General features: G+C 51.8%; 1 protein-coding gene and 1 long non-coding RNA gene across 2 annotated transcripts in view; one reads left to right on the top strand and one right to left on the bottom strand.

Annotated features, from left to right (window-relative positions):
• The window catches only part of LOC138683428 (uncharacterized), a 109790-nt gene that overhangs the window by 51910 nt on the left and 43444 nt on the right, over positions 1-14436 (top strand). The window lies entirely within an intron of this gene.
• LOC138683317 (adenosine 5'-monophosphoramidase HINT1-like) lies at positions 1604-4576 on the bottom strand (the record flags this gene model as incomplete). The annotated part of the gene is made up of 3 exons (XM_069774975.1): positions 1604-1946; positions 2773-2877; positions 4292-4576. Coding segments are annotated over 3 exons (555 nt in total), but the record flags the coding sequence as incomplete, so codon positions are not given.

Genomic DNA, 14436 nt, shown 5'->3' with positions numbered 1-14436 from the left:
TTCAGGATCAAAGATAGTTACGAAGTCAAGATCAGGGCACGTCGCCTTTGTCCATTTTAGCAGCATTTTCAAATTATGCTCGGTTATATGGGCTTGATATTTTTGCAGGAGCTGCTGCATCATACTATATACGGTTTTCTCTTCCCGGGACATTTCACTCCCCATTGTTCCCAGCTGCTCACCTGTTGTCCAGCGAGAGGCGATTTGGCTGCGCAGTCTTCTGCTTCCTTTCAGCAGTTTGAAAAGTTCAGCTGGGCTTGCAACCGGTGCAGTCGAACCCACTGCGTCTTAGGCCCGAGGATCCTCAGCCTGTTCGGGCGCCATTTGTTGCAATTGAAAATGGACTCCGAAGCTGGTTGCAAACGAAGACCCTTTATTGAACAAAACGAGTCCTTTTATCTGCTAGCTGTGTCCGACGCAGCAGCCAGCAATCATGGGCAGAAGCTTTCCAAAATTTTTCACTCAGCAGCAACTATCTTATCTCTACACTATTCTTGGCTCCGTGTCTTTCCAGCATGATTACTTCGCTGGGAACTTCACTGTTCCCATGGTTTTCTGCCAACCAGAGCAATAATATCATTGTTTCCACAGGTGGTCACTGAGCCAAGTGTTCCCACAGGAGACCTTATAGCTCTCTACAACTACCTGAAAGGGGGGTTGTAGTGAAGTGGGTGATGTTCTCTTCTGTCAGGTGGCTGGAGATAGGATGAGAGGAAATGGCCTCAAGTTGCGGCAAAGGAGATTTAGGTTAGGTATTAGGAAAAAATTCTTTACTGAGAGGGTTGTCACACATTGGAATAGGCTGCCTAGGGAAGTGGTTGAGTCACCATCCCTGGAGGTATTCAAAAAGCGCGTAGACGGGGTACTCCATAACATGGTTTAGTGGACATGGATGACGGTTGGACTCAATGATCTTCAAGGTCTTTTCCAACCTAAATGATTCTATGATTCTTTGTAGTTGTAGCTAGAAGGGTGTTGATAACACACCAACGTTTTGGCTACTGCTGAGCAGTGCTCCCACAGCACGGAGGCTGTCTCTCCAACCACCCCCACCCCCAAAGTCCAGTAAGCTGGGGGTGGGCAAGAGGTTGGGAGGGGACAGAGCCAGAACAGCTGACCCAAACTGACACAAGAGATATTCCACTGCGCTATGGAAGCACCACAGCTGCCGTTCAGACCGACTCTTTTCTCCTACCATATCCCTCCTCACCAGAAAAGGGATATCAACGGGGCCTTAGCACACAGCCATTGATAAAGCGCTCCAACAGGAGTTGGATGCTTCCACCGCATTGCACTGTGCCGAAACCACCCTTGTACGGCATGCCTGTAGCGTCACATACAGCGTTTTCTAAAGTTTTAGCAGCAGCCTACACTGGCTTTACGTACGTTTGCGTACCACTTCCAAAAAGCTAAGAGTTTGCTTCCTGCACGACGCAGGAGACTGCTAAGCGGTTCCAGCATCACGCTTCAAATGACTAGGCAAATCATTATCTGTCTATAGAACGCTGTTAACAGACTGAAACGTTCCACATACTTACACTCCAGGGAGACACCATTTTAACTTGCAGAACTATTTCCCTCAGTAAGACGCACAAGACAGAGGTGATATCCCCATGCTAAATCTTTATTGTGCAACTGCTGCTCAAAGCTTTTATTACCTTCCACAGACACACGTCACAAAAAATTAGACGTCAACAGCGGCTACTAGACTGACGGGCAACAGACGAAATCCATTCAGTGGCAATTTGTACACGTGCAGCAACTCTTGCGGTGCAAAAATCTTAGCCAGGCGGCCAGTCCAACTGACGGCCACCCAGAATATGTAGATGTACGTGACAGACAGACTGCCCGCCCTCGGGCCCTTCATCTGCAACCATCCGGAATCCATTGGTCAGGCCCAGGTGAGCAGCACGCTTCTTGCCAACAATCATGAAATGCCCAAGAAGCTGGAGAAGGAAGTACAAACCCATAAATAAATAAAATAAAAAGCCACACACAAAGAGGGGAGAGGGCAGGAAGGGAAGGACTGAGAGCAGAGAACCACCCAGAGAAACCAGGTAGCCAATTCCTAGCAGTTCAACCGTTGCGCTTCAAATTACCGTCTGTCCGCCCGCCTGCAACTGACATTTTCCAAGCAAAGCTACAAAGACCGATTATGCACACTGTGTGTGTGGGGGGGTGGTGGGGGTGGGAAGAGCCATGCAATTTTTTTCAAGCTGGACAGTAACGGACTACAAAACGGCCACAGAAGCTAAGTTTGTCTCCGGGTTAAAGCCCCCATTATATCTTCAGGCAACATAAGCAATTCTGGTGGAAAATAAACTTTAGGCTGCCTTTTGCGTGGGTTTACAAAGTCTTTGAACTTGACTTTCACAGCCAAGAGTGAAGCATCCAGCACCTCTCAACCAGCTTTGCCCTTCCTCACCCCTGACCTGCCAAAAACCCCAAGCCCTCTTCTCCGTATTAGAGGAAGTACTACTACTCTTACTCTAAACCACGACGACAGGCATCAGACTGCGCTCCAAAACAACGCTGCATTTTGCACCAGAAGTACATACCCAGGGAGGAGCGTTGCTTTATATCGCTACTTTTAGCCAAAAAGCTCAACTCCATTACAAGCTAGAGGCAAAAGATTATAGCGCCAGAAAACCCACAATAGCCTACTGCGTGTGCCCTATCAAGAGGAAAAGGGGGGGTGGGAGAGAGAGCCTAGTAAATTAGGAACTAATTACAGGTACAGTTTAGCCCACAGAAAGCTTCCGCAGTACTTACAGATTCACCAGAATCTTCTGCGTCAGATAACCTGATAATTGGCTCCTTAGGCGTGACTAGGAAAAGCGTCGGAGCTTGGGGCAAAAGATCACGGAACGCAAGGCGCTGGAGGAAGAGTAAACAGTTAAAACGCAATTGGCTTCAGAGAAAGGCAATAGCTTAAGCAAATCAATACGCCCCACCGAACTCGTACAGAAGCAGATTGCCAGATACCCCAAACGCAAGCCGAAACGTTGATTTTTCTTACACGATATTAATACTCTCTATACACAAAATACAACGTATTTACAGAGCCCCCTCCAGAAGTGCACGCAAGATGATGGGGGCAAGGAGACGGGCCAGTACTTCAGATTAGCGACCTCCAGTATGTTTCAATTTGGGCTGATCGTTTCCTAAGCAGTTTTTCTATTCGATGTGGTCCACCACAGAGGCAGGAGACAAACGGCTTAACTGAACCAGCAAAGAGTTTGGTGAAGTGGAAGATCAGCAGCCGTTCGTTTTCCATGCGACAGGGAGCTCAAGTATTGAACAAAAGCATAATCCCAGGAAGCCTGCAAGCGCCTAGTACGAGCCTGTCTTCTGTATTGCCCATAAACCCTACCTTCAAAAGCAGAAGGCATCCCTAACTGTTAATCTTCAGCATTTTAATAACAAAATTATACGGGATACTAACTTAAAGTTAACATCGTGTAGGCAACGGCTGCATTTTTTTCCCCACAGTCTAAGCAGCTCACTCTAGTTCCTAGCACGTTGTGGTGCACCAGCATCCGCGAACCTCGCAAGCATGCTGTTATCACGGTCCCACTTCAGCACAGAAACAAGATCTGGGAAGCTTTTGCAGCCCGCAGGATGACCGGTTTCTAGCTTTCTGTTAAGAAAAATAAGAAAAGCTGTAATTCTTTGCTTTAATAATCCGGTTTGGGGGTTCAGAACCAAAGCCTAGCACAGCAGAGCTGTGAAATCTCTATAATGCTGTTACGAGGCACAGAGACCTGCATTTCTCCTATGCAGAACTAACTCATTACGGTCGCTACTCTGGTTTCAAGACTATCATCCCACACGAGGCAGGACCACTCCCATCCCTCGGCAGCAAACTTTGCGCGACTTGCAGTGCCAAAGGGATATCAGGCGGCAGACGTCTGCGGCTGCCACCAAGTGCGTTACCGTCAGAGGCCCTCCTCTACGCACGCGCACGCGCGCACGCACACGACGCGGTGGGGCTGGGAACCGAGGCGAGCCGGGCAACACCGGAAACCCGGTACGCGCCGCAGCAGCCGGGGGCGGGGGGGGGTACCGAAGAAGCGCGATGTTTTAGGGATGGTGCAGTAGAGAGCGCCACAACCCAGAGAGGCCCCGTCCGTCCCCCGTCCCTCCACCCACCCACCCGCAGCAACGCCGCCACCCGCCCTGCCGCGCTCCCAGGCACCGCGCAACGGGGCCTCGGCTCAGGGTGCCTGCGAGCGCGGGGGGAGGGGGGGGAAGGGAAGAGGAACCGCGCACAGAGCAAAGCCGCGGCTACCTCCTCGTCCTCGTAGATGACGTTGGCGGGGAAGCGCCTTGCCGGTGATCTTTCCGAAGACAGTAGTGGCGCCACCGGGCCGGGCGGCCCGCGCCCCAACAATCTCGCCAGCCACGACAACGCCCGTTGTCGCCCCCGCGCTTCCTCCACTCGGCCAGGCCCTCCGCGGCGCCCATTGGGCCGCCAGATCGCCGCCGGCCGATCCCGCGTCTCGATTGGCTGTCTCGCCTGTCGTTGCCGCTTGTCCCCGCCCCCTTGGCGGGTCCGCCCTCGTCGACCTGGCGCTTACCGGGGCTCAGGGAGTTTGCGTGCCCCTTGGGGCGCGGAGGGATCCGACCGGGGCGCGGAGGGAGACGACGTCGGGCGAGTCCGCGGAGGGATCTGTGCCGTGTAGTGCTGCGACCCTGCGGGCGGGCAACGAGGTCTCAGAAGAGGCTGTTGTAGCTAGAAGTACTATTTCTTGTTATTTATTACCGCATCAAGTCCACCCCAAACGTGCTTGTGGCTTTTTGGTGCTGCTCCCTCCAGTCAAATGACTGCTTTTGCCAGGGCAGGGCAGGCCTTAACTTTTCAGAACATTTCGCAGAACCAACAGAAGTTGCTCTAAATTGTTCCCTGAAAGCCCCGCTTCAGTTGCAGACGTTTCTAAGCCGCACGCCTCCTGGGAGAAAATAAAATACAAAGCCTGTGTTCAGCACTGGTGGCTGGAGGGCTGGAGGGCAGATCAAGATAGGATTTGCGCTAAGCTGGGTAGGAGGCTTTTAGAAAAATAGGCAGTGCCTCCAAAGCTGCCCAAGGGTGGCCTGTGGTGCCCTGCGCCCCCGGGGATAGTGAGCAATTTGATTGGTCTACACAACTGTATTGTAACATACATAAACCCCGCTTTCCTCTATATCGGGCTAAGGATATCCTTAGCCTTCTTTGCGGCAAGGGCACGTTGTCGGCTCATGTTCAACTTGGTGTCCACCAGGAGCCCCCCACGTCCTTTTCTGCAAAGCTACTTTCCAGCCAGTCGGCCTCCAGCATATACCAGTGCATGGGGTTGTTCCTCCCCAGGTGCAGGACTTGTGTACGTTCAGGTTCCTCAGGAGGTCTCGAACCGGAACGTTTCCTACGATGGGAGGGACTTTGTTCCCCCAGTCCCTGCCTTGAGGTTCAGGGACTTGAGAGATGTGGGAACAGTGGTTGCCAGCGAAAAGGGAGGAAAAAAGTCGTTGAGTACCTCAGCCTTCTCCATGTCGGTTGTCACTAGATCTCCCGTCTTCTTTCTCGGAGGGGGGTGGGGGTGGCGTACGTTTTCTTTACTCTTCCTTTTCTGACCAACGCACCTGTAGAAGCCCTCCTTATGATTCTTCACATCCCTTGCCAAATTCAGCTCCAGCTGTGCCTTAGCTTTCCTGATCCCATCCCTACACGCCCGGGCAGCATCCCTATATTCTTCCCAGGATGCGTGTCCCCGCTTCCACTGCCTATGCATTTCCTTCTTGCGCTTCAGCTCGACCAGAAGGTCCTTCCCCAGCCACGCTGGTCTCCTGCCTTCCTTCCTTGATTTCTTACGCATGGGGATCGAGAGCTCTTGTGCGCTAAGAAAAACGTCCTTAAAGAGCTGCCAGCTCCCTTCTGCTCCTTCTGCGCAGTGGCTTCCAACGCCTCCTGTTTGTTACCCATGCTGCGTGCATTGGTGTAGAGATACTTCAGCTGGGCTGTCGACTGTGTCACCTTTTTGGAGGATCAAGCCCCAGTTCCTTTGTGGCATTTCTCAGATGTTCCCCCGTTGGTTCCTAACGCATCAGCAGACCCTGGCTCTTCTCTGTTACTCAAAACTCTGTCGCCTTCCCCCGCTGAGTCTAGTTTAAAGCCCGCCTTGTAAGTCTGGCCAGCTTGTTGGCAAAGACACTCTTGCCCCGCTTGGTGAGGTGAATCCCATCAGCTCCCAACAGACCCGGCTTCTCAAAGGTAGATCCACAATCATAGAAGCCAAAACCTTGAGCATGGCACCAGCTACGCAGCCAGGCATTCACCTGTTCAATTCGTCTCCTCCTTCCTGGTCCCCTTCCTCTGACTGGGAGGATAGAGGAGACCACCGCCTGTGCTCCCGATCCTTTTAACATTGCTCTGAGGGACATATAGTCTCTTGGGAGGGTTCTAAGTTGCCTCGCCAGACCCTACGCGGAATAGTAGGAGCGGATGATAATCCGCAGGGTTCACCAGGCTCGGCAGCCTCTCAGTGATGCCACGAATGCGAGCTCCTGGTAGGCAGCAGGCTTCTCTAGAGAAATCGTCTGGACAGCAAATGGGTGCTTTGGTGCCTCTCAGTAGGGAATCTCCAATTACTAATACCTTGCATGCTTTTCTGGCGGCGCTGGTTCTAATGCGGGTGGGTGGTTGGGTCAGCTTTGCATGGTTGGCTTGTCCTGGATCCTGTCCGTTACTCACGTGTTCTTCAGTCTCCAACCCCAGAGCATCCTGTCTGTTATGTAGGGACACTTCAGGAGATGGGGGAGGGTTCTTCCTTCTACCCCAAGCACAGACAAGCGTCCAGTCTCCTTCATCTCGTGAGTGCCTTGCATCAGTCAGCTCGAGGTTGGATTCAGGCTTACCTTCCTCTTGCGCAGCCTTAAGGCAGGCTGTCGGTCAGCCCGGGACAGCGTACAATACCACGCATCGATCCCCTGCTCGCGTTCCCGGATACCACGCTGCCTGTCGAGCTCCTCTTGTAGCATAGTTACTTGTCCAAGGAGATCTTCCAGCTGGGCACGCTTGCAGCTATGACATCCACCGCTGCCTTCGGGTGCTAGGGGGACTTCCAGGTACTGGAGCTCCATGCGGCCCGAGGTCTAGACAGCTATATCAGTCCTTGGGAGGTCTGTTTGTGGGGAGACGTCAGCACAGGTAGGCTGTAGTGCTTCCGTTTGGGTTGCAGCCGCAGCCTTGCAGTTGCGGCAGGTGGACGCCATTTTCTTTCAGCAGGTCACCTTGAAGTCCCAGGACAGAAGAGAAAGGGCGGCAGGTACTGGCAGGTGGGGGGGAAGGGAGAGAAGGGGCCGCTGCAGTTCCACAGCCTTTTTGCATGTCCTGTGTCACCAGGTCCCCCTGCCTCATTCAGCAGAGGGCCCACATTTTTCCATAGCCTTCCTTTTGTCACCTATGTACTTACAGAATCATAGAATCATTTAGGTTGGAAAAGACCTTTAAGATCATCGAGTCCAACCTTCAACCATGCCCACTAAGTAGAAGCCCTTATAGAAGCCCTTCTTGTTGTCTTTGACCTCCCTTGCCAGATTCAATTCCAGGTGGGAATTCCAGCTTTCCTAACCTCAGCCCTGCGTGCTCGGACAATGTCTCTGTATTCCTCCCAGGTTACCCGTCCTTGCTTCCACCCCCTGCAGGCTTCCTTTTTGTGCTGGAGTTTGGCCAGGAGCTCGTTGCTCATCCACGCAGGCCTCCTGGCATTTTTGCCCGACTTCCTGCTCGTTGGGATGGACCGCTCTTGAGCTTGGAGGAGGTGACCCTCCAGTATTAACCAGCTTTCTTGGGCCCCTCTTCCCTCCAGGGCCTTATCCCACGGGACGCTTCCAAGCAGATCCCTGAAGAGGCTAGAGTCGGCTCTCCTCAAGTCCAGGGACGTGAGCTTGTGTTTTACCCTCCTCCCTCCTCTCGGGATCCTGAACTCCACCATCTCACGGTCACTGCAGCCAAGGCCGCCTTTGACCTTCGCATCCCCAACGAGCCCCTCCTTGTCGGTCGGTAGGAGGTCCAGCAGAGCACCTCTCCTCGTTGGCTCCTCTATCACTTGGGTGAGGAAGTTGTCATCAATGCACTCCAGGAGCCTCCTAGATTGCTTATGCCCTGCTGTGTTGTCCCTCCAGCAGATATCGGGGTGGTTGAAGTCCCCCGTGAGGACCAGGTGTTACGGAGGCATGCACAATCAAATCCAACAGGTGTTAAAGCTCAGATTTATTCTTCAGCAAAAGTTCGTTAGAACTCTGGTAACATTTTATAAAACCACAGGCTCAATGATGTAAAGAGTATTAATACTACACAGCTGACTTAAGAATCCTTAAGATTTAAAAATGATGACTCAAAACGCGCATATCACTCACCTAAAAGATGATGAGGGCTCTCTCCCTCGAGGAATTACCTCGGGCGGTGCCCCGACCCAAGGGGGAGACCCTGACTGCAGACCCGCTGCTCCGAGGAGGACTGATTCCAACATGTCCTCCGGCGGGACCCCATTTCTACCCCTGTCGAATCTGATCTGTGGTCATTTAATCGCTATTGGCTAAGAAGGTCACCTCTGTGTACCTGGCACGTCTCGATTGGCCAGTTCAAATTTCAACCTGCGGCCTCTAGGGTTTAGGGGTTTTTTTCCTCTTCTCCCTGCCTGGAGAAGTTTTGTTTTCCAGCTTGGGAGGTGGGGGGAGTGTACTGCCACACCAGGGCCTGCGAACGCGAGGCTGCTCCCATCTTATCTGTCTGTAGAGGGCCTCATCCGCTTGTTCTTCCTGGTCGGGCGGCCTATAGCAGACACCCACTAGAATGCCACCCTTACCCATCTTCTCTTCAATCCTTACCCATAAGCTCTCAGTCGGCTCATCAGCCCTCCCCAGGCAGGGCTCCGTGCATTCCAGCTGTTGTCTCACATAAAAGGGCCACTGCCCCTCCTCATCTTCCCAGCCCGTCCTTCCTAAAGAGCCCGTAGCCCTCCATTGCAACACTCCGGTCACGGGAGCCATCCCACCACGTCTCCGTGATCCCAACAAGATCGTAGCCCTGCAACTGCACACGCATCTCTGACTCCTCATGCTTATTCCCCATACTGCGTGCATTAGTGTACAGGCACTTCAGAGAGGCACCCCCAGCATGTTGACTCCCCAGAAGGGGTTTTGGGGATTTCTCCGTAATGGTGCCTTGTAGGCACTTCCTTGCTTACATGCAAATGCTGGAGGTGACCCTGCTTAAGCCCCGTTTTGGTGATTTTGTGATCCCTTCCTGTCACATCAACCCCTGCGCTTTGCTCAGTGACCCTGTCCGTTGCTGCCTCGCAGGGCTGCTGGTTACTCTCTCCCTCCCCTCCTCATTCCTAGTTTAAAGCCCTCCTAATGAGGTCAGCTAGCCTACTGGTAAAAATACCTTTGCCCCGCTTAGTGAGGTGGATCCCCTCTCTCCCAAGCAGACGCTGACCCACAAACAGGGGCCCATGGTCACAGAACCCAAAACCCTGTCGCCAGCACCAGCTCCGCAGCCAATTCTTGACCCGCATTATCAGTGCCCTCCTCCTCCCGCCCTTTCCCCTCACCGGCAGGACTGAGGAGAACACCACCTGGGCCCCCATGCCCTTGACTATCGCCCTCAGAGCTCTGGGGTCATTGCTAGGGGAAACCTGGACAGTATCAAAAGCATCATCGGTGCCCAATTCTCAGCTTTGGGTCTCCTTTGCTACTGAAATTTCAGTTACGGAAGACGGATTGGTACCTGCGCTTCAGTCAAATCAACATTCGGTCCTAATCCTTCCCGACAAAAGGGTCAGGAACTACATCTCCAGCCTTACTTATTGTCCTTTTACCCTTCACATCCTCAAGGCATTGCCTTCTCTAAGGCTCTGTTTTAATCAAGTTTAGCAAGACCAAGCTCGCATCTACTCCATGACCTCTTCATAGCTGTTCCTGGGTTTCCAATGCACACACACAAAGAGAATCCAACGGGCTCCGCACATTTTCATCCCTTTCCACGCAGGAGTTCCAGTTCTTTATCACTTTTATTACCAAGTGAGAAAGAAAATGGGGTCAAGATCCTTTTTCTCACAAGAACCTCTTATTGCTCAGTGTCGTGGTTTTAGCCCAGCCAGTAACAAAGGACCACGCGGCCGCTCGCTCACTCCTCCCGCCCCCCTCTGGTGGGATAGGGGGGAGACGGAGGAGAGAAAAGAGAAAAAAACTGGAACCTCGAGGGTTGAGATAAAGGCAGTTTACTGGAACAACACAAAGAAATTACAACAACAATGACGGTACTAATGAAAGAGTATACAAAAAGAGTGATGCACAGTGCAACTGCTCACCACCCGGGACCCGACGCTCTGCCACTTCCCCCACCGAAAGTCCAGACCACCCCCCCCCCGGCCCGCCCGCTCCCCATATATATACTGAGCATGATGTCACATGGTATGGAATAGCTCCTTGGCTAGTTCAGGTCAGCTGCCCCGGCTATGCCCCCCACCTCCCAGGTTCCTGTAAAAATTAACTCTATCCCAGCTGAACCCAGGACATTATCCACCCCTTATTCTATACCATCTACATCATGCCCAGATCTTACATTTTCCAGTCAACCACCACCACTTTCCTTGTCTTATATATATAAGTATATGGACTCGCCCCCCCCCCCCGCGCACACACACACGCACACACACACGCAAATGGTATTCCTTTAGCCTATGGGCTATCCCTCTAATGTGTCCATCCATTTTATTTAGTCCATGACTTTGGGGCTCCATCTGTTGTAACAGTTCTTCAGGATAAGAGAGATGGTGTGAGATGGTGGGTTGTTGTATGCTGCCTCTGGAACTTGTGGCTAGTACATTTGGTGCAACTCACGCCCTTGGTCTGCAGGTCGAAGATGTTGATCTTGAGGAAATTGCTGGGTGCCAGTTCAAGTTCTATCGCTGTTGTACTTGGCTCAGTTTCAAAGTCCATCCTGCAGTCATTTGGGTAATTCTTACAGTAATACCCTTGATATGGCATATAGACACTATAGATACAATGACATGCATTGGCAGGGTATTTAGCAGTTAAGTATCATACAGCCCAATTCACTGGCTATTCTCTCCCAAAATCAAATCTCCCTGAGGTACACATCGAACTTCCCCATCCTTCTGCATCACCCACCAGGTGTACCCAGGTCCCTGAGCAAAAACAACCCCTTGAATGGGTTTGCCTCTGCTTGAGGGAGGACTAACCCAGACTGTCTTTCCTAACATACTCCTCATGCGCACTACAGGGACTTTATCCCCTTCTACAGTATGTGGAAGTCTTGGTTGGGCGGGGCCAGCCCGATTGGCGGATCCTCTAGTATTAACTAACCAGGTGGCTTTTGTTAAATGTGTATCCCAATGTTTGAAAGTCCCACCCCCCATCGCTCTCAATGTAGTTTTCAGCAGTCCATTGTATCGTTCGATTTTTCCGGAGGCTGGTGCGTGATAAGGGATGTGATATACCCACTCAATGCCATGTTCTTTGGCCCAGGTGTCTACGAGGTTGTTTCGGAAGTGAGTCCCGTTGTCCGACTCGATTCTTTCTGGGGTGCCGTGTTGCCATAAAACTTTCTCTTCAAGGCCCAGGATAGTGTTCTGGGCAGTGGCATGGGACACAGGGTATGTTTCCAGCCATCCAGTGGTTGCTTCCACCATTGTAAGCACATGGCACTTGCCTTGGCGTGTTCGTGGGAGTGTGATATAGTCAATCTGCCAGGCCTCCCACTGTTTATATTTCAGCCATCGCCCCCCATGCGACAGGGGTTTTTGCCGCTTGGCTTGCTTAATTGCAGCACATGTTTCACACTCGTGGATGACCTGTGCGATAGTGTCCATGGTCAAGTCCACCCCTCGATCACGAGCCCATCTATATGTTGCATCTCTCCCCTGATGGCCTGAGGTATCGTGGGCCCACCGAGCCATAAATAGCTCACCCCTACGTTGCCAGTCCAGGTCCACCTGAGACACTTCAATCTTGGTGGCCTGATCTGCCTGCTGATTGTTTTGATGTTCTTCAGTGGCCTGACTCTTGGGTACATGAGCATCTACGTGACGTACTTTTACCACTAGCTTCTCTATCCGAGCAGCGATATCTTGCCACAGTGCGGCAGCCCAAATGGGTTTACCTCTGCGTTGCCAGTTGCCCTTCTTCCATTGCTGTAGCCACCCCCATAGGGCATTTGCCACCATCCATGAGTCAGTATAGGGATAGAGCACTGGCCACTTTTCTCTTTCAGCAATATCTAATGCTAGCTGGATGGCTTTCACCTCTGCAAACTGACTCGATTCACCTTCTCCTTCAGCAGTTTCTGCAACTTGTCGTGTAGGACTCCATACAGCAGCCTTCCACCTTTGATGTTTTCCTACAATGTGACAGGACCCATCAGTGAACAGGGCATATTGCCTCTCATTTTCTGGCAGTTTATTATACAGCGGGGCTTCTTCAGCCCATGTCACCTCCTCCTCTGGCAACATTCCAAAATCTTTGCCTTCTGGCCAGTCCGTGATCACTTCCACAATTCCTGGGCAACTGGGGTTTCCTATGCGAGCCCGTTGTGTGATCAGTGCAATCCACTTACTCCACGTGGCATCAGTCACGTGATGTGTAGAGGAAACTTTCCCTTTGAACATCCAGCCCAGCACTGGCAGTCGGGGTGCTAAGAAGAGCTGTGTTTCAGTACCAACCACTTCTGAAGCGGCTCGAACTCCTTCATATGCTGCCAATATCTCTTTTTCAGTTGGAGTATAGCGAGCTTCAGATCCTCAATATCCTCGACTCCAAAACCCCAGGGGTCGGCCTCGGGTCTCTCCAGGTGCTTTCTGCCAAAGGCTCCAGGTAGGGCCATTCTCCCCAGCTGCAGTGTAGAGCACATTTTTAACATCTTGTCCTGCCCGGACTGGCCCAAGAGCTACTGCATGAACAATCTCCCGCTTAATTTGTTCAAAGGCTTGTCGTTGCTCAGGCCCCCATTTAAAATCGTTCTTCTTCCGGGTAACTTGGTAGAGAGGACTTACAATTTGACTGTAATTTGGAATATGCATTCTCCAAAAGCCCACAATACCTAAGAAAGCCTGTGTTTCCTTTTTATTAGTCGGTGAGGACATAGCTGCTATTTTGTTGATCACGTCCGCAGGGATCTGACGACGCCCATCTTGCCATTTTACTCCTAAGAACTGGATCTCCTGCGCAGGTCCCTTGACCTTACTTTCTTTTATGGCAAAGCCAGCCTTCAAAAGGATTTGGATTATTTTCTTCCCTTTCTCAAAAACTTCTTCTGCCGTGTTGCCACATATGATGATGTCATCAATATATTGCAGGTGCTCTGGAGCTTCACCTTTTTCTAGTGCAGTCTAGATCAGTCCATGGCAAATAGTGGGGCTGTGTTTCCACCCCGGGGCAGTCGATTCCAGGTGTACTGGACACCCCTCCAAGTGAAAGCAAACTGTGGCCTGCACTCCGCTGCCAAAGGAATGGAGAAAAATGCATTAGCAATGTCAGTTGTGGCATACCACTTAGCTGCCTTTGATTCCAGTTCATATTGAAGCTCTAACATATCGGGCACAGCAGCACTCAGCGGTGGCATGACTTCATTCAGCCCATGATAATCTACTGTTAGTCTCCATTCCCCATTAGATTTCTGCACGGGCCATATGGGACTGCTAAAGGGTGAGTGAGTCTTGCTGATCACTCCTTGGCTCTCCAATTGGCAAAACAGCTTATGGATGGGGATCAGGGAGTCTCGGTTGGTGCGATATTGCCGCCGGTGCACCGTCGTGGTAGCAATTGGCACCTGTTGTTCTTCAACCTTCAGCAACCCCACAACCGAAGGGTCTTGGGAGAGACCAGGTAGGGTAGACAGCTGTTCAATCTCCTCCGTCTCCAATGCAGCTATACCAAAGGCCCAACGGTACCCTTTTGGGTCCTTGAAATACCCCCTCCTGAGATAATCTATACCAAGGATGCACGGGGCCTCTGGGCCAGTTGCAATGGGGTGTTTATGCCACTCATTCCCGGTTAGACTCATTTCAGCTTCCAATACGGTTAGCTCTTGCGATCCCCCTGTCACACCAGAGATACAGATGGGTTCTGCCCCTTTATAACTTGATGGCATTTTAGGGTACATTGTGCACCAGTGTCTACTAGAGCCTTATATTCCTGTGGGTCTGATGTGCCAGGCCATCGAATCCACACTGTCCAGTAGACCCGGTTGTCCCTCTCCTCCACCTGGCTGGAGGCAGGGCCCCTCCAATCCTGGTTAGAATATCCGTTACTCACTTTTTGCACACGTGAATCAGAAGTCCCTTCAAGAGGATCAGAAATGAGATCGGCCCATCTACTGCATCATGGGGACTGCTCACGGGAAACTGGAGCAGCAGTTTTCCAAGAAGAATCCTCTTT

This window comes from Haliaeetus albicilla, chromosome W (genome assembly GCF_947461875.1).
Source record: "Haliaeetus albicilla chromosome W, bHalAlb1.1, whole genome shotgun sequence".
Classification (NCBI taxonomy): domain Eukaryota; kingdom Metazoa; phylum Chordata; class Aves; order Accipitriformes; family Accipitridae; genus Haliaeetus; species Haliaeetus albicilla.
Note: the sequence above shows the minus strand (reverse complement) of the source record. Positions and strands in the feature narration are given on the sequence as shown.